The sequence below is a fragment of the Antedon bifida genome, chromosome 2, assembly GCF_963402885.1.
Source record: "Antedon bifida chromosome 2, ecAntBifi1.1, whole genome shotgun sequence".
Classification (NCBI taxonomy): domain Eukaryota; kingdom Metazoa; phylum Echinodermata; class Crinoidea; order Comatulida; family Antedonidae; genus Antedon; species Antedon bifida.
This window is the reverse complement of record NC_136227.1, coordinates 9,748,392-9,772,699: the sequence shown is the minus strand read 5'-3', so window position 1 is coordinate 9,772,699 and position 24,308 is coordinate 9,748,392. Positions and strand designations below refer to the sequence as shown.

Here is a 24,308-nt window from a genome sequence, read left to right as displayed (position 1 = left end):
TTGAATATTTAAAATAGTTATTGTGAAAAAAAATGCAATTTAAAGCAAAAAAAAAACTGTCAATGACAATGGGGATAATTACTCTTAACCGGGGTTGTTTTTATTTAGCTCTTTAATATACTCAATAGGCCTATAAAAAGTGAAATAATTATAATAATGATTATAATTAAACAAATTAATTATAGAAATATATTCATATTTTTACTCAACATCAACTTACCCAATTCATGGAATTAGTGTCTAGCAAAGAACTTATAACACAAGAATCTCCTGTTCTTCAATTTGCATTCAAAACACAGTATCGGAAGTACAGGGTTAAAAGGTCAAACTGGGCGACGCCATTTCACAGCATGGAGAAGCGCCCCCTCCAAACTAGGAAGTCAATTACTCTACCCCCATAGAGTATTAGCAGATCCCCTCTATGGTTTTGACTTTCTAATTTGATGCGGGCGCCCTACTCCTCAGTCAATTACTCGACCCCCCTAGAGTATTAGCAGATCCCCTCTATGATTTTGACTTTCTAATTTGATGCGGGCGCCCTACTCCATGGCTCACAATGGCGCCACCCATAGCTCTATTCTATCCCACAATGCCTTTCGAAATTGTTACGCGCTTCGGACGAACAGGAGATTCTTGTGTTATAAGTTCTTTGGTGTCTAGTTAGACTTGCCCCAAGTCTGTATTTATTGTCTTTTTTTTTTATTTATTTGTTTTCATTTCGACCGCGATTTTTGTCTGAAAATACAGACTTGTGAAACACGTATAGAAATCGATTTGCAGACCGCAAACATCCGATAAGAATGACGTAGGTTATCATACCGTATTTGGCTATATGGGGCGGGCGGTATGTAAATATGGATTTCGAATCAACCAATGATCATTTTGTTTCAAAATGAAAAAGATCCGAGTACGTACAGTGCTGAATGTACGATCGAGACTGAACAACTGTTGAAATATAAAATCGTGTTGCCAAGTTGTTTTGTTTATTAATTGTTTAGTCCTGGCCTAGGCCTCCTTCGTAGGGCTACTCAACTTGTACGTATGACCTGCCAAATAAAACGCCAATAAGGTACATACCACCACCGACGGGCACACAACAGGGCTACACCACCACACAGAACAGGACAGGGTCTGGGTGGGAATTAAATAAATGATCCATTCAACGTTTGATTTGGCGGAGAAGCTAGCCTATCATATCAAGACGAGTTTTCATGTTCTTGGGAAAAATCTCATCAAATGTTTACTACTTACTAGGCATATAAAATCATTTCTAGCCTTCAAAAACTTTCATCAATGTACTCAAGTACACATTGTCTAAACGTAACATAGCGCATGCGCATCGTCTTAGATGTCGAGTCTTTGAAATTCTGAAATATGAATATTAAAACAACGTACGAGTGAGTAGCCAATGGCATGCGGCTGAAACTAGTCAACTGGATAATTTATGCACCAAGAATTCTTGGTGTCAAACCACGTGACTTATGCGTGTTTCCCCAGACGGAGTATCCAAACTCAAGTAATACACGTATGAAACGCCATATGTGCAAAAATATTTATATTTTTACAAAACTCCGTCTGGAGCCCAGACTAGTGTCTAGTAAGTGGAAATGACTGATAACATCGCGGGACCGAATGTAAAATACGAATCAATTATGATGACGTAATCTAGACTGTGTGGTGTTTGTGTGTGTGTGCGTTTATCAAAACAAAGTGATTTGTAAGTAAAATAACATTATTTAAAGAATTAAAAAATGACACTTTTAAAGATTTCGGAAGGTCAAAAGCACCGTAATTGATATTAATAATTCCAAAAGTAGGCCCAGCTTACCTAGGCTAGTTACGTTACGGTTTACCTAGCCCTAGCTAGGCTCTAGAGTCTTACTCTTAATTATTATCGTAGTTTAGGAGGTAGGTGGAGGACTGGATCCCGCTAAAATAACAATTCTTCCTAGCCTAGGTAGCCTAGCTAGTGCACTATCCACCTATCCATTCCGACCTTGCTGCATTGCATAAATGAACAGTCATGTTCGTCATATTCAAGCAAATGTAAATCCAAAGATCTTAAAACCGGCTTAATTTCACCTTTCTGGGCTAGTAAAGCTGAGGGTCCGGCCAGCTTTACTAGCATTATTTTGAGTACTGTATAGAATCTCGATTACAACATACTGTAATATATTCTTTCAAAAAAAATGTAACAGTTCATTGTCTTCCACAAATGATCAATTGCCTTTAAACAATAATAAATTTCATGTAAATTGTAATTTGTATGTTCATTGTTTTTGCAGTGACTCTCCACCATATCAGATTACTTGTCAAGAAAATCATTTGCTGAAATATAATCTTGTATGACTTGCAGTTAACAATACAACTGACTGATTTAAGGAATGAATGATAAATTGTTCAGATTATTTAAAAAAAAATTATACAATTATCATTGACTTATCCTTTACATACGTAATATAAAGTTGTCATTCCTATGTATTAAATACTAATAAAACTAATAAAATATAGAACTAAACAGTTGATTTGATTTTTCTTTTATCTTCTTATCTTATTTATGTGTATTATGTTTTTCAGAATATGTCTCAGACTCAACAAGCTGCAATAGGCACAAATGCAACTCAAGCTCGGCAAGCTACAATGAACCCATATGCAACTCAAACTCGGCAAGCTGCAGTGAACCCAAATGCAACTCAAACTCAGCAAGCTGAAATAGGCACTAATTCAACTCAAGCTCAGCATGCTGCAATAGGCACAAAATCAACTCAAGTTCCAAGAACTGATGATCCTGAAAAAAGAAGATTTATGCAGCAGCAACTAGTGCTCCTTCTACATGCACAAAAGTGTCAGCAGAGGGAGAGTCAGGCTAATGGTGAACTAAAACAATGCTCACTTCAACAATGTCGGACCATGAAAAATGTACTCAATCACATGACACACTGTCAAGCTGGCAAGAACTGCACAGGTAAATATTATATAGGCCAAATGTCATCCTTCATGAATCACATTGGATGGACTCGAAAACCTTTAAACTTATCATGTAAATTGTTCTGGCAAAATCACTAGTCTATTGGCACTAAGTAAACAAACCAATGACCCTCTTTTGCAAAAACCGAGAATAGTTCTTGATAATCTGGTGTTACCTTCTTGTAGTGCCTAACTTCGCATCATCTCGTCAAATAATCTCACATTGGAAGAATTGTACTCGTAATGACTGTCCTTATTGTTTCCCTCTCAAAAATGCTTCAGACAGATCAAGAACTAAAGGTAAGTAAGGGCCTGTTCACACTTTACATTTTAAAAATGTCATGGTTGCATGTTGCTTTCCCTGGGTATAAAATTTAAATACCCAAGTAGCTAAATTTTTCAATTACAGTACATCATAACCCACAATATCATTAACTACAAGATAAGTTCACCTTAGTCCCAAAAGCAATTTAGGTTTGTTTAATTGAGTTTAAAGTCCGAACATATGTTTATGTTTTATACTCTTTCACAAATTCATACATCAATATTTATACTGCAAGTCCTAGTATAAGAACATGTGGCGCAGCATGTTAGAGGTTGTACTTTTTATCATGGCATCGAAAGTTTGAGTTCGCATTGCTTGTGTCCCTAGGCAAGACTCAATAATTGTCTCTCGTCACCAAGGTGTACAAATGGGTACCTGATCTAGCTGATTAATTAGCTGTATAATTATGGGAAAGGTCCATACATGTTTGATTCAATTACCGGGGTAATAATGTGAAGCTCTATGCGCTATGTAAACTTGACATGTTTTTCTACAGTATAGTATTACATTACATTAAACTGCACTTACCATATTTAGCTCATTTTTATATTGACAATTGGATGCCTCTTGTTTCTTTTTACATTTTCCTATTTAAAATGGTATATGCTTGAGAACGTATAATAATAATATAATACATCATTTTTTGAAGACTTACAGCTTTAGTTTGCAAAATTGTCTTAGCTCAACCCCAACTATAGAGCTGGTCGTAGGTACTTATAAATTCCATTTCATATTTCGAAGTACAATAAGAGCATTTTCCGAGGACCTAACTACTCTAAAATTTGTTTCGAAGTATGATAAGTCCACTTTTCAGGACATTCCAACTATAATTTTCTAAATTTTTTTAGCTCCATCCCAACCACGGTGGTCTGGTTCTGTAGATGTAAATGAATGTATTAAATTGCAATTTTCTGGAACCTAGAAGCTCTATTTTCCAACATTTTCTTACAGATCAGCCCAAGGCGTCCATTTACAATTTTTGCACCCCCAAACACAACCAACCATACTTCTCTGCGATTAACAATGTACCTCTTGGCCCGTGGGTATACGTTCACGTTCGCGTATATTTTCTATGCTATAATTTACCCGATAAATATAGGCCTACTTTGAACTTTTAAAGGTCACTTCATTTTTAAAATTGAAAGTGAATTTACACACAGTCATTGCATGCATCGGACCTTATGCAATGTGTTTTGCACGCAGTATTTTATTTATGTATTATAGAAAAATTGAAAAAGTGGTTAACATAAATCTGATTAAAATGGCCTCAAATTACGCTAGAACGCGTCGCTTCCAGGGCGAAGTGATTCTCACTTCGCTCGACAAATTTGTTGTCAGCCAATGAGTTTTTTGGTTGAATTTCACCATTTATTTTGTCATATTATATGAGAAAACATTTTTTTTTTGGCGAATGTGATTAAGTTTATGAAAACTACAAAATAACCTAATCAAAGTCTGATTGAATCAATTTTCATTTTTCATGTTTTTTTTATTCTGCAGATTTTTCTTTAAACTCACATGGAAGAAACATTCCTTGAACAAACAAATCTATAACTTAAGCATCAAGCTTGCAATTTGATTGTAATGTTGTCCGCTTACCCTGTTGTAGTTAGTTAAAAGTTGAATGTTAAACATCACAGTCATGTTAAAGTCAATGATATACAAATAATGAATGAATTATTAATAATGAATATTTGAAAAAATGGTACACATTCATTATTTGTAACACACTCACTTAACGTACGAGGCCATGGGTCTAAATCATTCAAGAAGTCCGCAGTCTAATTAAACAAAATACTACACTACAGGTTGATTTTTGAACGTGCAGTCATCAACCTGCTCACTGTGTAACATAACAAGAATATATTAAATATCATGTGACCTACAATCCTCTATCAAATGACAAGAATAATCATATAAATGTCCTCTTTTATGATATAGATATTGTAGTAATAATATTTAAATACTTTTGTTTTACAGACAATCTCTCAATAGATGAATCAATTGTTGAAAATTCACAGCCATGGCATAGTTGTAGGTTTTATACCAAATCATTTTCATAATTATAAGACATTCACTATACACTTTTAACAATAACATGTAATAACATAAAAGAGGATTAATGCTTCCAAACCATTTTTTAAAATAATACAATTCAAGAAACACAAATTGGGGACAGGAAATAATGAACAGATCATTATAGAAATACAGAACTGTACCAAACAAAGCTCATAAATTGTCTCTCTTTTTGCTTTACAGAATTCAACCCATATTTCCAAATCCTGATCCAGTAACTGTTACTAGGCATATAGCAAAGTTAGTAGCTTATGCACACAAGTTGAAGAGATATATATACGAGGCAGCTACCAGTATGGTGAGAGTTTTGGGTTTTCCTAATAGACCGTTTAGAATTTGATGGATTTTAGTAAATGATTAAATAAAAGTCATACTGTCAAACAAACAAATATCAAACTGAAACTGGAATATTGCACTGATGATATGTATTACATTCATTATTTGTATATAATTTTTTATTTTTTTTGCAGGAAGAGTATTTTTCTTTTCTTGCTGCAAATGGTGTGACCGGCTCATCTCAATGTAATGCTTCTAAAATGTATCAGAATGCCATTGTAGAAGAACTCCAGAAACAAATGTACAAACTTACAATAGCTGAGAATAATGATGTGAGAAAAGATCTTGAAACAGAGGCAATGCAAACTGATGATGATGAAGCGAGAGGAGAAAACGTGGCATCACAGTCAAAAGCAAGCGCATCAACAGACATGTTGCATTTGGAATGTAAACATTTATCACAGTCAACTGCAAATGCAGCAGAAGCAAGCGCATCAAGAGACATGTTGGATCTGGAATGTAAACATTTATCACAGTCAACAGAAAATGCAGCAGAAGCAAGTGCATCAAGAGACATGTTGGATCTGGAATGTAAACATTCAACACAGTCAACAGAAAATGCAGCAGAAGCAAGCGCATCAACAGACATGTTGGATCTGGAATGTAAACATTCATCACAGTCAACAGAAAATGCAGCAGAAGCAAGTGCATCAACAGACATGTTGGATCTGGAATGTAAACACTCATCACAGTCAACAGAAAATGCAGCAGAAGCAAGCGCATCAACAGACATGTTGGATCTGGAATGTAAACATTCATCAGTCAACAGAAAATGCAGCAGAAGCAAATGCATCAACAGACATGTTGGATCTGGAATGTAAACATTATCAGTCATGTTAAAGTTAAATTTGTATAAAAAAAATACATATTTGTACAGAAATTACAATTAATGTTAATGTCAAAATATTTAATTTTAAACAGAATGCTGTGCACCAGATTTAAAAGAACAGTCATAATTGTAACGATGAATGTAATTTCTCCATTCAACAAACACATTCAACAAATATTCATTTTCACCTACTGTAATACATTTAATTTAAACAAAAAAAACATAAAATTCTAATCATAATTTGCCAGTTTCTTTAAATAACTGTATTTTGATTTATAATATTTTGTTTTATATGCTGTTTTAGTATTTATTTCAGGTAATAGTAAAAAATATAAACTTCTTTTTAGGAAATATGGGAAGTAATTATGATGATTGAGCTTCAGGCTCCAAAACTCAACCAGATAAAGGTAAATAATAAAAGAAAGATGAATTAATCTAACTAATAATTTACATTTATTATAATGTCTAATTCAAGCGTTTTATTATATTTTTGTAAATTATAATAAATGCTATGATCAGAGAGTATTCAAAAGGAGAGTTACAGATACAGATCTTTTATTGTCATACAAACAAAAATAGTACAGTATGCAATTTGTCTTCTTGTTGCGAAAAAGAATACACTTAATAAATAGAAAAAAAGTTACAACACAATATATTATAAATCAAAATACAGTTAAAGAAACAGGCAAATTAGGATTAGAATTTGATGTTTTTTTTTGTTTAAATAAAATGTATTACAGTAGGTTTGGTAATAATTTTAGTGAAATTATTGGTACACAATACACACTTTGATTCGAAATTCAAATATTGCAATATTTTATATGTTTCATAGTATTTTATAAGTATTTTAAATATTTTTCCTATAAGTATGTTATCTTGCCAAGTAAGACAATTTTTGAAAATTGACAAATAAAGTATATTAATGTATATCTCTATGTCTATAGGTAAATTGTATTACCTAATATTCCTCAGATATCTCTATGTTTATAGGTAAATCGTATACCTAATATCCCTCAGATATCTAATCATAATTCAAAGGGTACCCGAGTAAAATTTGACAAAATGAAAATTGAATTCTAATCGTCAGTGACAATTTAAAAAAACACACATTTTCCCCTATAAGTATGTTCACCAGATGATCAGTTATTTTAAAGTGCTTATATCATTGTAAATGTGATATATAAATGTTAATCAGATAAGAATAATAGAAAATTTGTGATTAAATTGTATTAAAGATATTATATGCTGTATTGTATTTATAATGTATATTAAGTGCACCGATTATATTATATTGAAATATTGTTGAATTTATGTTCTGTATTGAAAATATAAACTGTACAATAAGTAAACAGTAGTACATGTTGTATATATATTTATTTATTGATAAGTATTGTTCAATATCTCCAGAATTAATATAAGGTGCCAGAATTCTGAGATAGTAAATGTACTGTATAATACTTATAGTACAACAAATATTATATGTTGAAGTTTATGGGCAGTAAGGTGCATTGTTAATATAGGCCTAAGTAAGTTATATCTGGTTGCAGGAGGAATCGGAGAGGAATCTTCGCAGTCGATTCTTGTAATGACGTAGACTGTATTTAAAATTGGGGTTTTTCATGTTAGAAGTCCACCCGTCGGCGTGCGATTATCTGGAAAATAATTGTGAGCTAAAGTAAAATGCGTATGAAACGTTATATATGCCAAAATATTAATATTTTTCTAATATGAATTCGAAATACGATCTATAACCAAGGCAGTTGTTATATTGCCTTTCTAGAACCTAATTGACGCTGTTTTTTGTATGCGCGAAATGTGTAACATTATAAATACGCTAGACGTGTTCCCATTCTTAAATGGTGTTAATCGATGTGTTTTACGCACAAAAGCCATTTATTTGTTGTTGAAAATAAATTACGAATTAATGAAACTTTTTGTCGTTACTTTTTACTTCTGTTATCGACTAAAGACTGCATAATTATAAATATAATATTGACTTTTTTGAGCGTCTCTAAAATTTTACGCGACATTTCTATCATATTATTTCTATGTTTTCTGTTCATTCCTTTTGAACTGGTCTAAGTATATGTATGTCATGTCATATCAGTGAGTGCTGGTACTGTACAGTACATTGAATACATTTACAATATAAACTATAAAAACGCATACAATCATGGAGGGCGCTATTAAAAATTTAAAGGTATTGGCATTTATAATGGCAAACATACATAGGTATGTCAGAGGTACCAAGTAGTAAAAATGTTAAGTATCGGGATATTTGTTTCTAAAGAAATTGCATTTTAGCGGGAGAGTGAGAGATCTGAGAATTATTTTTCATAATGTGTATATGCCAATGACCTTTATGTAATTCTAATTTCCATTTACTTTACATAGTACTAATTACTACAACACCTAAAAACAAAAATTATAAGTCCTTAATAATGTTTTACCTCGCTCGCGGATTGATATTACCCGAAATTATTAGTTAAATAAGTTATCACTCGAGTACTGTATTTGATACGAAGTGCTTTATTGTTACAAATTCCATACTGAGTATCGCCTTTTGTGCTTCTCATTGTCAATGTGCAATATCCGTGAAGTTAGCCTACGTACCTGTACCAGGAAGTTGTAAAATAATTTCCCTGCCTGTGCGTACAGTTAATCATATCGTTTCATCTAATGGCGACATGTTTTATTTATGAACATCACCAGGTATGTACTGTATATGTTTTTAAAATGTTACAATTAAACGTAATAATAATCATTTGTTATTAAGTTTATATAATTACATTAATTAATTGTATTATTTTCACCGAATTTTGTTGGGAAAAACTATAAATTGGCATTTAATTGTAGTTAAATTACATGCCGCCCAGTCCGTTTCCTTCCGTTTGCATGACTCGCACTTTTTTCATTTGACAAGTACTAAGCATCACTGTTACATGATTGTGTTATGTTTTAATTGTGATAACATATACATAGGCATATATACTGTTTGTTCATTAACTAAATGATCTCAGTTATGATAATCAGCTATTTGTGTTTCATAAAACATCTTTCCTTACCTTAGTCGCGGATTGATATTAAACAAAGGTAATAATATTTGAATAACCACTCAGCAGTATTTGTTAATGTTGAATCAACCATACATTCAATACAATTCAATGGGACATATTCTTTATAGAGATCTCTAGAAATATTAAAATTGACGTAATTATTCTCTCTTTAATAAACAAATTATAATACTTTAATATAAATAAATAATAATTTTAATAATTATTGTCGAATGAATAATTGTCCTTTATTTACCGCTGTATTTTGCCTTCCGTGGTAATGGGCTACATGCTAACGCTTCTCACATTAACTATTACATTTTTTAAATATTATTAATTGAAATTAAATATTTATAGCTATATCATATCGTCTGCTTGTCAATATGGTTTAAAATGTAATCCTCTTGATGTAACATTGTATAATTAATGTAAAGTTAACATGAAACATTCTGTATTGTGAGAGATTAAACAAATACGCTTGCCATAAAATATATAGTGAGGAACCTAATGTAATTCCGTGAGATTTTAATGCTCAAGTTGAGTTCTTGAAATCCTTAGGACTAGTAGAATGCATTGCAACTGGGGACAATTTTTCCCGACCCTATGAAAATGGTTCAAGAAAAACAAGCATTAGGAAATAAAATGGAAAGGTACAAAAGTTTAAGCATCAACCACTCTCACTCCTTGACTCTCTTAACGGAAACGAGGATGCTGACACAATAAATGCATGGTATTGATTGATTAATATTTATAAAATATATAAAAACTAAATATGTGAATTAACAATTAGATATTCAAATGATAATAATATGTATAAACCCATTGTTTAATGCCTACCCCGATACATGCTCAAATAGATAAATGCTTATCACATCACGGTTTGTTTGTTTGTTTGTTTTATCTTTATACTGGGTGACCTCTTCAGTCAAAGACTGATCTCCCAGAGGGCCCAGTTGGTGATCAGTGGCTGTGATGTACTAATACACCGGGGTAACCCCCTACTCGTCTCGAAAGATGTACTAGGTTCTTTAAAGTGCACACGAGCAAGTTGTGTACACTGGACCTACGGTTTATAGTCCTTATCCGAGAAGACTCGTTCTACCACCAGAACCATGGAGTGAGTGAGCCTCGAAGGTTCTCCCACTTTTGGGCCGAAACGTCCCACTTTGTGGGCCGAAACGTCTCACTTTAGACCAAATTCATATTCATTTTTTTTGGTATTTATCCAGTTTTTAAAGGTGTTTAACAATCCGTATTTATTGATATTGACAATCTTGATATAATATATATAATATATTACTAAAAAAACGTAATTTTATATTCAATTTATTACTTCGAAAACTTTGTTTATTTCGTGCATTCGCCAAGCGGCCAACAGAGGGCGTAACTTGTTTACATCGTTCGCGTGACTAAAAAATGATCATTTTCGACAATGTTTTCAAAATGTTTGCTTTATTGCATCTTTATCCCTAGTAGTACTATCCCATAGTCTCTGAAAATAAAGTTTGGGGAAAAAAGCTTATTTTATGCTTATAAATGCATATCAAAGCCGATAAATTTAAGTGTGCCGAATCGTCTCAGGGCCGAATAGTCCCGGGCCGAATCGTCCCAGGGCCGAATCGTCCCGGGCCGAATCGTCTCAGGGCCGAATCGTCCCGTTACCAGCCTCGAACCCCTGCCGATGTTATGGCTACGTGATTACGGTTCCACTGTCTTAACCGCTCGGCCACTCACTCACGTCGGTCCGTCGGCAAAACAAGGTAGGTGCCGGGAAAAAAATAAAGTTAGGCAAATAAGAATAAAATATTATTATTATATTGAGTGTTTGTTTATTTACATATCATTCCATTCAGATCAACTATTTTTTATTTTCATTACATCACCAAACACGTAAAAATGTGGTTAAGATATCTTATCATCTACTAGAACGTAGGCTACGGCCGTAGGCACTAGGCCTAGGTCTAGATTGTTTACTCAAAAGTCTTCGAACGGTCCGCCGGTGACTTTTTTACCCTATTCAACCTTGTTTTTGTAGTTGAGCCTCTCATGACCTGGGGTTTGTTTGTCTTCCTACGATATTATAGTTCCACATGCCATGTGCTTTTTTCTCTAAGATATATTTATTATAAGTGCCAAAAAAACGCGCTTTTTTCCTCGATATGAGACCTTTATTATTCAACTTGTTTACAGAATATGCACATGTACCATAAAAAATGTCCATGTATTTCATTTTTGAAACAAAATTGTGAGTATTCCGTGAGGCTCAACTACAAAACCACCATTTTGTGATATGATGTCGTCGTAAGCCAATCAAAGCTGAGCTTTCTGGCTGATTTGATTTGATTAGTGGATGCGAATCACCCGCAGCGGAATGTTTTCTCTCGCGTGTGTACTAAACGGATTATGACCAAAGCCAAAGCCAATGATATGTAAATAAACAAACATAAGCCAATCCATTACAATGCATTTGTATGAAACGCCAAAGCGTCATTGTGTATAATGTGGGTCTGTAGTCACTCTCTGATCGTTATGCACTTGTCAATTGTATGACCCACTATACGACCCCCGGGAGAGGTGCGTCATTTGTCCGATGTGCGTCATACCTTTGAATACCATGACACACCCGTGCGTCAAAAATGTGACTTACCTTTAGGTGACCATGACGCACCCATTTTGACGCACTGTGACCATGTTGTTTATGATATGGTGGGTGGTAAAGTGACGGACATTGACACACCTTGTTCATTGATGTGACGTACCATCTAGGTTTTTTGACGCACCCCTGCGTCAGTAATTATATGTAAATGACGCACCCATGACGCACCTCTCCCGGGGGTCGTATAGTGGGTCATACAATTGACAAGTGCATTACTACACAAATTTAGAGCAATGAATTTGTCCGAATTCCGTTAAGTAAACAACTTTATATATTTTATAAACATTTAATAACATGTTATATTGATATTTCCAATGATGATATATAAAATAAATTACTAAAAAACGTAATTATATCTTAATTATTTTAACCAAAAATGGCGTAGGGGCCTAGTTAATTGTCGACTGTAGGCCGCAAATTGTTTTATTTGTATGTACAGGTAATGACACTAATTTTGTCGGCAAATTGGCAATTCCCGGCCCCCCCTTCCCCCCCCCCCCCTCCCCTAAAAATCATGGATACGCCACTGATAAGAACAACATAGATGTAATTATTGGTATGGATAACCTTCTAAATCCTAAGTAATGGGTATTTAGATCATGAGGGGTCCTCGAACAATAACGCATTTGACAAAAAAGTTAAATTTGTAGTTATTGTAACTATTCTAGGCTAGCCTAGGCCTAGCTAGGCTCTAAAGTCTTACTCTTAATTCTTATCGTAGGTTAGGCCTAAACCTAGGCCTTGTAGGTAGGGGGACTGGATCCCGCTAAAATAACAATTCTACCTAGCCTAGGCACTACTATGTATGCAACTATTCATTCCGACCTTTTGCATTGCATAAAATTTAAATGGACAGTCATATGGTTCGATCATATTCATGCAAATGTAAATCCAAAGATCTTAAAACCGGCTTAATATCACCTTTCTGGGTAAATAACATTATAATAATGGTGTGCCAATTTCGCGTAATGGTATTAAAATCATTTTTTTCAATTTTGCACATCTGTAAAAGTGACACACCTTACTAGCATTTTATTTATAGTCAATAACACATTTTGAGTAGTACTGTATATAGAATCTCGAATACAACATACTACTGTAATATACTGTATTCTTTCAAAAAATAATAAAAGTTCATGGTATTGTCCTCAACAAATGATCGATTTGATGTATTGCCTTTAAAAAATAATAAATTTAATGTAATTGTAATGTGTATGTTCATTGTTTTTGCAGTGACTACCACCATACCAGGATTACTTGTCAAGAAAATCATTTGCTGAAATATAACCTTGTATGACTTGCAGTTAACAATCCAATGACTGATTTAAGGAATGAATGATAGATTGTTCAGATTATTTAAAAAAAAAATTATACAATTATCATTGACTTATCCTTTACATACGTAATATAAAGTTGTCATTCATATGTATTAATACTAATAAAACTAATAAAATATAGAACTGGACAGTTGATTTGATTTTTCTTTTATCTTCTTATCTTATTTATGTGTATTATGTTTTTCAGAATATGTCTCAACAAGCTGCAATAGGCACAAATGCAACTCAAGCTCAGCAAGCTACAATGAACCTATGCAACTCAAGCTCGGCAAGCTACAATGAACCCATATGCAACTCAAACTCAGCAAGCTGCGAACCCAAATGCAACTGAAGCTCAGCATGCTGCAATAGGCACAAATGCAACTCAAGCTCGGCAAGCTACAATGAACCCATATGCAACTCAATCTCGGCACCCAGGTAAGAATTTGATCTCATAGTGATCTCATGTTGATCTCAACATTGATGTCAGCCTCTGAGATATTTGAGAGATCACTTATGATATCATATTGAAATCACAAATAGATACCAGAGTGATATCAGCAATTGATATCATAGAATGATCTCATGGCGATCTCAACATTGATGTCATTGTCAGCCTCTGAGATATTTGAGAGATCACTTATGATATCATATTGAAATCACAAATAGATACCAGAGTGATATCAGCAATTGATATCATAGAATGATCTCATGGCGATCTCAACATTGATGTCAGCCTCTGAGATATTTGAGAGATCACTTATGATATCATATTGAAATCACAAATAGATACCAGAGTGATATCAGCAATTGATTTCATAGAATGATCTCATGGCGATCTCAACATCGATGTCGGCCTCTGAGATATTTAAGAGATCAATTATGATATCATATTGAAATCACAAATAGTGATATCAGCAATTGATATCATAGAATGAGATCATGGTGAGATCGCCATGAAGATAATAATGAGATCATGGTGAGATCGCCATGAGATAATAATGAGATCATAGTGAGATTGTCATGAGATACTAATGAGATCATGGTAAGATCACCATGAGATCCTGGTGAGATCACCATGAGATAATGCTAATAAATATATCATAGAATGAGATCACGGTGAGATCGCCATGAGATAATTATAGTAAATAATCATAGGAGATCATGGTGAGATCGCTGTGAGCTTAACAATAATAAATATACCATTGAAATATCCTTGATTTAGTGCCTATTCTTGCGGACTAGATGTTACACTCTCAATAACATGATCCTCTCTATACCGCGAGAGTCATAAATAAACCAAATACAAGTAATGTTAATAGGCAAGTAACGTTTATTATTACAAGCTATTTTAAAATCTTGATTAAAACAAAAAAAAGTAAGCAAAGTGTCTATTAAAATTAAAAAGGAAGCTGAAAAAAGTTGTTATTCTATGTTAGTTTGTTGGTATATTTTATCGGATCTACGGCACGTGGTTAAAGCTGAGTTATAATGATGTATAAAAAATAGTAGTTCTATGTGTGTCTTGGAGTTCGTGGGGCTGCTTTTCTTTTAATTCTGCTTGCAGCATTTGAAAGAAAAACCTCCATCTGTTTTCCGGCTTCCATTTTTACTGTTGTATTGATGTACTCCTTTTCCCTCTTCACTTTTATGTTGTCATCCTTGTGGAAGTGTTTCACTGTAGCTGCAACAGCAAAATAAATAATATTATTATATTTCATTTTATTAAAAAATCAATGTTATTGCACTACCCATTTTGAGAAATATGTGCCATGCCCCTTTCAAAAGCAAATCTAATTCGCCAAGATCCGGGCCACTCACAGGACTAAGCATTTCTAGCTTTAATAGTGTACAGTACTGTACACTTATATCTTGTACGCCCTCTATATCAATCGGGTACGTGAACATCTCAGTGACGGGGCTTCTCACATTTTTCAACATCTGCAGAATCTGAAGGCCCTCGCTAATGCGGAATGCTTCACTCTTTTGGATTCTGCAGATTCTCCTTTAAACTCAAGGTAGCCCTCCACATCACGTGGAAGAAACCTACCTTGAACAAACAAATCTATAACTTAGGCGTCACGCTTGAAATTTGATTGTTATGTTGTCCGCTTACCTCGTTCTTCTCATCTTAATTATTGCCTCATTTAATCACAATTGTGTGATAGGTATATAAGTACTCTAGGCGTTGATTTCAGTTCTGATGATGAGAATAGTATTCTCAAAACATCACGATATTTTAAGGCAGTTTGCCTATTCATTAAATGCCTAGAACCTAGTCCACCAAAGTTGACATTGACTTCGCATGTGAACCAAAATCCTCCAATATTGAATGAAATTAAATCGAAACTAAGATTGACAAATACAGGTGAAGTTGAATAAAAAGATATTTAGTAGTTTGTTCAAAAGTTACCACTAAAATATCCAATGATTACAATATTTAGACTTGTTGATATATTTTTTCCTACTGTAACATCAATTTTAATTGCAAGGTTGTTTTTACAAATGACCGTAGTGTGAGTGAACCAGATGGATCTGATAGACACATTCAAACTTTTGTTTATTATTTAGTTAGTCTTTACATACTAATGGCCAATTTACACAGACGAGTGGTAACGTAAGTAGAAAACAGACAATATAGGATCTATGTTATGACCAATACACAATACATGGAGCGAACGGTCAACACGGATAGATACAGATTCTATGTAGAACAAGCTACGCAGTTTTCTGCTTACCGTTACCGTTCTTCTGTGTAAATTGGCCTTTGTATTGTGCTTTTGTTACGTGCTACTGTATGAACAATTTATATTATGGCTATAAGTAAATCTTGGTTACAAAACAATGCAAGGACATATAAAGCACAACTCAAGTAATTTTACCAATCAGGACGTGATGGATCATTCAAACTGTCGCTTGTGATTGGTCAACTCACTTGCGTTGCGTCCAAATGAGAGACAAGCTTATAATACTAAACCTTTTTCTCTTCCACAGCATTGTCCTATATCAGTACTTATTGTCAATGTACCCCTATTTATTGTCTTCTTACAATAAGTTCAAGATGATTAAAGTAGTTTTAACATTTGATGAAGTTTTATAAAAAAAAAATGTCCTTATTTGGAATATCACTTTTGTCTTGACCTAATTATTTAACTCTACTCTAGTCTACAACCAATATAATATAAAGCCTGTTCACCTAAAACTTAGAAATACTTTAGAAATAATATATAAAATATTCAATTCAATTTTATTTTCATAAGATACATCATTATGTAATAACATGGGAGTTTTTATTTTTTAAAGTAGAATGCACTTATGCTGGAGAACCTTAAATTAAGCCCTATAGTTAGTTCCACCAGAAAAATTAATTCAAAAAGTATATATAATAATAAATGTTTCAAAAGTAGTCAATAAATAAATTAACAAATAAAAAATAAAATATGAGTAAATAAATAAATAACGAGAATAAAGAAAAAAATTAAGGTAAAGCACAAGAAGATACAGGACAAAAACATGTGACAAAACGAGGACAGAAAGGAACGAAGACGCAGGACAAAAGTTAAAAAAACTGAGTTAGAAGGGAGCGACTGAATTCTTAGGGGAGATCGATTGAATAGTTTGATACCAATGATGATTTGTATAGCTAAACTTAAAGGAATCGAAAGAGGGGTTACTTAGGGAGGTGTGAAGAGAGTTCCATAAAATGGGGCCAGTGTATTTAATTCAGTTTCTTGCTGTGAAATGGTTATTGATAGGGATATATTTGATAGATTTGCAAGTGTTATAATTGTGAACTTCATTGTTTTTTGTAAAGAATCAATTAAATGGAAGGAAGTTTCCGATTACTGAATTTGTGCATGAACAAAGCAGTCTGTAATTTATTTATGTAGAAGATGTTAAGAGTTTTTACTTTTTTACTACTATTAATATGGTTAGAATCTTTCGATCTTTTAATGGGTTTAGTGCATCTTGCATCAATTGCAAGCAAGTCGCAGCCATGGCACAGTCAGGTCACGCAGGATCTACGTAATCATCTCGTTTATAAATTGTAAGTTTTATACCAAATCATCTTCATACTAATTAAAAGACTTTTATTATTAACTTTAACAAATGTAATAAAAAAAAAAACAGTTTCGATATTTCTGAATTTTTTTGACAAACAAATGATTTAAAAATTTAAAAAATATGAAACATGAATTGGTTGCAGGAAATAATGAATCTCAAAGACTGAACAATATCTTGAAATAATAAACTACTGTATATCAGTAAGAAGGTCTGATCATGATATCTTGAGCTTCTACCAATTTTCAGTCTCCTGAGCAATTGCTAATGTTGTATAATGTTGTTTAAAAATGTTCATCTGTTTGTTTTTTTTCAATAAACTGACAATTCTTTTTTCAAAACCAACAATTAGCAAAACTGTCCGATCAGGACAGCGAATCTTTCAAGGTTAGTTTATCACTAAATTTTGGTTTTTGAAAAAGAATTGTCAATTTGTTATACAATATAATTTTTTTTAACAGAGTTCAAGCAATCTACCCGTTTCCTGATGCAGCTGCTGTTAAAGATAGGCGAATGGCAGATTTAGTAGCCTATGTACGCAAGGTGGAGAACGATATGTATCAGGCGGCTAGTAGTAGGGTAAGATTCTCTGAGTGGTGGGTCCAGGATGTTAAAATTAGGGCCTAAATATATTACAATTAAGTTTTAAACCTAAACCTAATGGTCTATCTTTTGTATTGTAATTGTCAAGGTTTAGGCAGTGCATCATCCAGCTGGGCCCATTTCGCTTGTGAAATAGTAGTAATAGTAGTAATGATTAAATTGAACTGATAAATTGTGATAAACATTACTTTACTTCATTATTTAAACATTTTTGAATGGAACTGTAATAAGATAAGATAAGATAAGATAAGATAAGATAACTTTTATTGATCCTCAAAAAGGAAATTCATTGCTCGTCATATTAACAAAGAAAACACTATAAAAACAAATATAGCATAAAACCATTCATATAAAAACATCTAAAAATTTACAATATAAAATTATCTTCTTGACTTCCTGTTGTACTGGATGATACCGGAGGGAATAAAGGATTTAGCAAATCGATTTGTTTTCACACCGAGGAGCCTCAATCTACCACTTGGATTAAGTTGGTCTATTATCACTTTGTGGAGAGGATGAGAGGCATCCAACTCAATGCGTTCGAAATCTTTCTGGAGGTGTTCTAGGTGCACATCGGTAAAGGAAGGCAGTTCCAGACCAATCATTTTACCAGCCCGACGGATGAAAGTTTCAAGGCGTCCTTTATTCCCTCCGGTAACATTACCAGCCCAACAGGAGAGGCAATACGTCCAAACACTACATATAACGGATCTATAGAACGAAAGTAACATCAAATCACAGGAGTTAAATTTATATAAAGTTCTCATACAATACATTCTGGGACTTAATTTTTTGCTGATGAAGTCTATATGGTCTCCCCAACTCAGTTTATCATTGAAAACAATTCCTAGATACTTGTACTGGTCAACAATTTCAATTTCTTTACCTTTGATAGTGATTGGTTGAAAATTAAATTTATGTTTAGTCCTAAAATCAATGATCATCTCCTTTGTTTTTGATGCATTTATTTGGAGATAATTATCGTCACAAAATTTAACAAATCTTTGTATTTCGCTACGATAATTTTCATCATTGTTTGAAACTATGAGACCAATAGTACTAGTGTCATCAGCGAATTTAACAACGGGGCAGAGCTCATCATTTAAAGATCTGTAATCCGCCGTATACAAGGAATATAATTTAGGTGCGTTGACAGTACCCTGAGGAACACCGGTGTCAGAGGTTACGATTTCTGACTTAACACCATTAATATTAACAAATTGTTTTCTATCACAAATGAAATTTAAAACTAAACGAACAATCGGACGGGGAAACTCCATATTCAACATTTTGTCTGCTAAGATATGGGGTTGTATGGTATTAAACGCAGATTGAAAATCAAAATACATAATACGTGCCGAGTGGCCTTTCTTTACATTATCTAGATGTGAATACAATTTATGTAATTTAAAATAAATCGCATCACTGGTACTACGGAGTGATCGGTAAGCAAATTGCAACGGGTCTAACACTTTTTCAGCATAAGGTTGCATAATTTTTAAAATAATACGTTCCAATATTTTCATCGCGACAGACGTGAGTGCAACGGGTCTCAAATCATTCATGCTGTTAATCTTAGGTTTCTTAGGTACCGGTATTATGCATGAAAGTTTCCAAATATCCGGGAACGCATGATAAGAAAGACACATATTGAAAATAAATGTAAATATACCATCAAGGTGAGGAGAGCAGACCTTAAGTACTCGTGGTGGGATTCTATCCGGCCCAGCAGCCTTCGATGAATTGAGTTTCATGAATTCGTTATGTACATCAGAAATGCTTATACTAAATTTGGGATCATCTTCAGTCACCCGACACAAGCTAAATAGAGCCTCTCTTTCTTTTTTAAAATCATGAACATTAAAACGGTTATAAAATTCATTTAACTCATTAACATATTGCACAGTAACATTCGGAATCGAGGTGGGTGTATTACCACCGTTTGTGTAACCACTCATAAGTTTCATTCCCTGCCAAACTTGTTTCATATTATTAGACCTGAAGTTATGTTCAACTTTTTTCCTATAAATGTTCTTCTGTTTCATTATTTCAGATTTAATCTCTCTAGTCAATATTTTCATACGATTAGAGTCGCCCATCTTAAAGGCTTTACGTTTCTCACACAACAGTAATTTAACGCCTTTCGTGATCCATGGCTTGTTGTTAGGGTAGATTTTCACTTTTTTAACTGGAACGCATTTATCAATACAAAAGTTTATGTACGAGCTCACTGCATAAGTAATACTGTTCAAATCTTCATCCTCCGTAAAAATATCCCAATCGGTAGATTCAAATTCCGCTATCAGGGCTTCCTCGGCTTCAGGAGACCATTTACGTACATTAATAATTTTTGGTTGGCATGTCTTATTTAACGGGCGATATTTAGGACTGAGTAAAATCAAATTATGATCAGATTTGCCCAAGTTCGGTAGTGGGGTCGAAATATAGGCATCCTTCACACTAGAGTAGCATAAATCAAGAATCGCGTTGTCCCTCGTTTTACATGTAACATGCTGATAATAAGTGGCCGTTGTTTTCTTGAGCTTGCATCTGTTGAAATCGCCATTGATAATTACAAGCGCCTCAGGGTGACTACACTCAATACCTTCGATAATTTCTGCGATCTCATTTATAGCAGGCTTTTCAAGCTTTTTGTTAGGTATGTATACCATAACATTGATAACATGCGAGAACTCTCTCGGAAGATAGTAGGGGCGAATACCAACAACCAGCACTTCCGAGTGTGGCGAACATTTATGAAGCTTAAGCGTAGAGTTATTTGGATGACAGTATTTCTCATTAATGTAGAGGCAAAGACCACCACCGCCATCTTTGTTCGCTTCGGCTGTACGATCCCCACGAACAGATTTAAAGCCAACTACTTGAATATGTTGATCGCTATGCTTATCGCTCAGGTGGGTTTCCGTGAATGCAAGTAAGCTGGCATTCCTAAAATCGCTGAAGTGTTCGACGTTTGCTCTGAGTAAATCGACTTTGTTATTCAAAGATCTTACATTTCCAAATATTAAAGATGGTATAAAAGGCTTACATTTCCTTCGTTGTAGTCGCTTTCTGACCCCACCAGCCTTGCCCCTTTTCCGAAGCCTGCGACGTTGTATCTCAGATGGTAATTCAACGTGTGCCGGTAGCGGTGAGGTCGACCTCTCGCCCATGGAATGCAAATCAGATGACGTGTACACAATTCCACCGCCCGGCTTACTCAATCCACACAGTAAGAACAGCCAAAATATCAGCAAAAAATACAGAAATTTCAAAACTTTCACATACAACATAATGTATAAATCAAATGACTTCTTCCACAATACAATACAGTCCAAATATACGAAAATAACGTCAAAAAATGAGTAACAATAGTGAGACAATGAGACGAGCTGTGTCGCCGTGTTGCACAGCGCCAACCTAAAAAAAAAAAAAACAATTTTAGAAGAATATTAGAAATCTGATGGAATCACATTATTTATTGCTTAAGATGTTTTATTTTTTACAGGAAGAGTATTATCATCTTCTCTCTGAGAAAATCTATAAAATACAAAAGGAATTAGAGAGTAAACGACAGAAACGGATACAGAGCCAGAGTGCGACCGAGTCATCTCAACCTACACCATCTCAGGTGCCTTCCATGCAAGCTACAATGCTGTCTTTCTCAAGCACGGTTCTAAACAGTGAGTGTCTAGAAAATCATTTTGCATCTGAGAGAATAACACCTATAATAAATATTGTTTCTTTCAGTATTCAATAAAACATATGACAAGGTTGTATTCATTGAATGAATACAATATTTTAAAATCGGTTCTGGTTCATTAAATTGAACAGTCAACTTGTAAAATAGCCAAAACATATTATCAGCTACTATTTATTTATTTATTTATCTTTGTTTTACGGGGCTATCTGCTCTATCAGCTTTACTACATTATTACAGATGATTTCATTAAACATCAAATTACATTCAAATTCATAAAATTTTAAATACCTAAGTTTTTTAACCCATAAAATACCCCATCTATAATTGGTCAGCCTGTTGCTGTGTCCTGTTCTTAACATTCAATTATTAAACATCAGTTTTATATACTAATTATTGTTTTCTAGACTTAACTCCAGCAGAAATACTGGCTCGAGGACCTGAAGCAGTTAAAGCATTCAATGAAGCTCTGAAAAATGGGAAAACTGAAGTTAAACAGGGGAGAACTATTTTTGTAGGTCTTGAGAGAGTTGGAAAAACCTCTACGATCAATTCCTTATTAGGAAAAGGGTAAGCAAACCTATTATTAGTGAAAACACACAGACAATACAAAAGTAATTTTTTCTTCATTCTGTCACCACTCTCGCAGCATTAATATTATTGGTTATCCGCACTTGGCGTGTTATTGTCAGGATCCCAAAATTCTTCAAATTTGTATTAATGTAATTATTTAGATAATTTTCTTCTAAAATTGTTATTTTTACATGTCGCTTTGATGATGTCATCGTGTTAAAAAATTGGATTAAATCACGGGTCTCGTAATTTCATCTATGCTACACTGTATATAACATATGCAGTGTATTCCGTAAATACTGTAATATGCTGTATGATACAAAATATGTACAACTTAGCACTGTAAACATATTTAATTCATGTCATAGGATGGCATAATAATTGTCGATGTTTATATAGTTTAACGTATGTGCATTTTGCATTTCTGCGGATAACTCGTCAAAGTGACGAGTTCAAATCTAGTTATTGTTGTTGTTGTTGTTATCATCACCAACTAAATTTATTTATTATGAAAAATGTTTTTTGTTTGTTTGTATAAAAAAAACCACAAAAAGCCTTCAGTGAAGTATAAATAAGTATGAATTTTACAATTTAATTAGATTTTAATTGTGAAATTCTGATTATGCATTGTAACATTATAGTTTAAATTGAAATATATTTTCAATAGTTTTTGTTCAAAGCAAGACATAACAGATGCTATATCAACAACAAGGGTTTGCAGTACTCAAGAAGATGCTGATGAAACAAAATGGAAAGAACAATCACTAGAGACATGTAAGTATCAACGGCGCAGATCCGTTTTGTAATTGAAATACTTGGGGCCAGGGGGCTCTTTTTAATTTATAGGCCGTTTCAATCAATTTCTTAGCAAATTTACCCCCGGGAAGAATACAATTATTTTGGGTTACTCACTTTTTAGACACTGGTCCTGAGGCGCCACTGGTGGTAAGTATACAAAACAGACAAAAGCCAAAGTCTGCTCACAAGTTTTCAGCCTATCCTGGATCATGATGATTTGAATTACTTTTTTCAGAGTTTGTCATAGTCAAACATATTGGCTAACTGATCAAACATATTGGCTAACTGATGCCATGGTTTATAAGTTTAAGTAAAATGATCTTTATAGCACTACTACATTAAATCTAATTAACATGATATTTTAAAGATGTATTGACCCCCAAAACATTAAAAATAAAGATGAAAAAAATCTAATTTTTAATAGAGCATTTTGTAGTTACATCACTTTCGCCAAAAAAAAAATCCGAAAAAAATAATAAAGAATAAAAACAAATTAAAACTAGATTTGAACTCGTCACTTTGACGAGTTAGGCTATCGCCCAACGCATCGTAACACGCACATGTTATTTATTATGCTTAGTCTACAATAGGCTGCACTACAACGATTGTAACGAACAGCTGGAATACATCAAAATCGTTCAATAAGTGTCAACAGTTGACGGTATTAGCATTGTAAACGGTTTAGTTGACGGTTATGTTTTATTTTACAGCACTCACATTTATTAAATTGTTTGAAAATGATGACCTTTTCAAATAAAAAAAAAAATTCATAAGTCTAAAGAGGAATTGTTTTAGTAATAGAATATTGAAAATTGAAAGAAAATTGATAACGTTTACGCGGTATGCGCTCTATTGAATGTGACGAACTGTGTCGAAAGAGATAAAATCCCTATATTTTACATTTGTGTGGCCATACAATGACGTCACAACAGCCCAGAGGTAAAAATTTTGCATGAATTCATATCTACAACATATCTGCTTACATATTAAGTTAAAACTAGACATGGAACTCGT

General features: G+C 33.6%; 3 protein-coding genes across 3 annotated transcripts in view; all 3 read left to right on the top strand.

Moving 5' to 3' along the window:
- Positions 1–1,676: 1,676 nt before the first annotated feature.
- Positions 1,677–5,639, top strand: LOC144835258 (histone lysine acetyltransferase CREBBP-like). The gene is made up of 5 exons (XM_078690321.1): positions 1,677–1,717; positions 2,578–2,965; positions 3,154–3,267; positions 5,273–5,326; positions 5,552–5,639. Coding segments are annotated over exons 2-5 (555 nt in total). The 5' UTR covers positions 1,677–1,717; positions 2,578–2,580; the 3' UTR covers positions 5,554–5,639.
- LOC144835257 (uncharacterized) lies at positions 5,581–7,294 on the top strand. The gene is made up of 2 exons (XM_078690320.1): positions 5,581–5,666; positions 5,839–7,294. The coding sequence occupies exons 1-2, from the start codon at positions 5,664–5,666 to the stop codon at positions 6,523–6,525; spliced, it is 690 nt and encodes a 229-aa protein (XP_078546446.1). The 5' UTR covers positions 5,581–5,663; the 3' UTR covers positions 6,526–7,294.
- A 3,562-nt stretch (positions 7,295–10,856) lies between these two features.
- Positions 10,857–24,308, top strand: part of LOC144836245 (uncharacterized) — a 50,502-nt gene continuing 37,050 nt past the window's right edge. The window contains exons 1-8 of the mRNA XM_078691496.1: positions 10,857–11,346; positions 13,476–13,533; positions 13,767–13,996; positions 17,522–17,606; positions 18,082–18,199; positions 21,732–21,906; positions 22,331–22,493; positions 23,164–23,270. Coding sequence (XP_078547622.1) covers positions 13,858–13,996; positions 17,522–17,606; positions 18,082–18,199; positions 21,732–21,906; positions 22,331–22,493; positions 23,164–23,270 — 787 coding nt within the window. The 5' untranslated portion in view covers positions 10,857–11,346; positions 13,476–13,533; positions 13,767–13,857. The remainder of the gene's footprint in view (positions 11,347–13,475; positions 13,534–13,766; positions 13,997–17,521; positions 17,607–18,081; positions 18,200–21,731; positions 21,907–22,330; positions 22,494–23,163; positions 23,271–24,308) is intronic.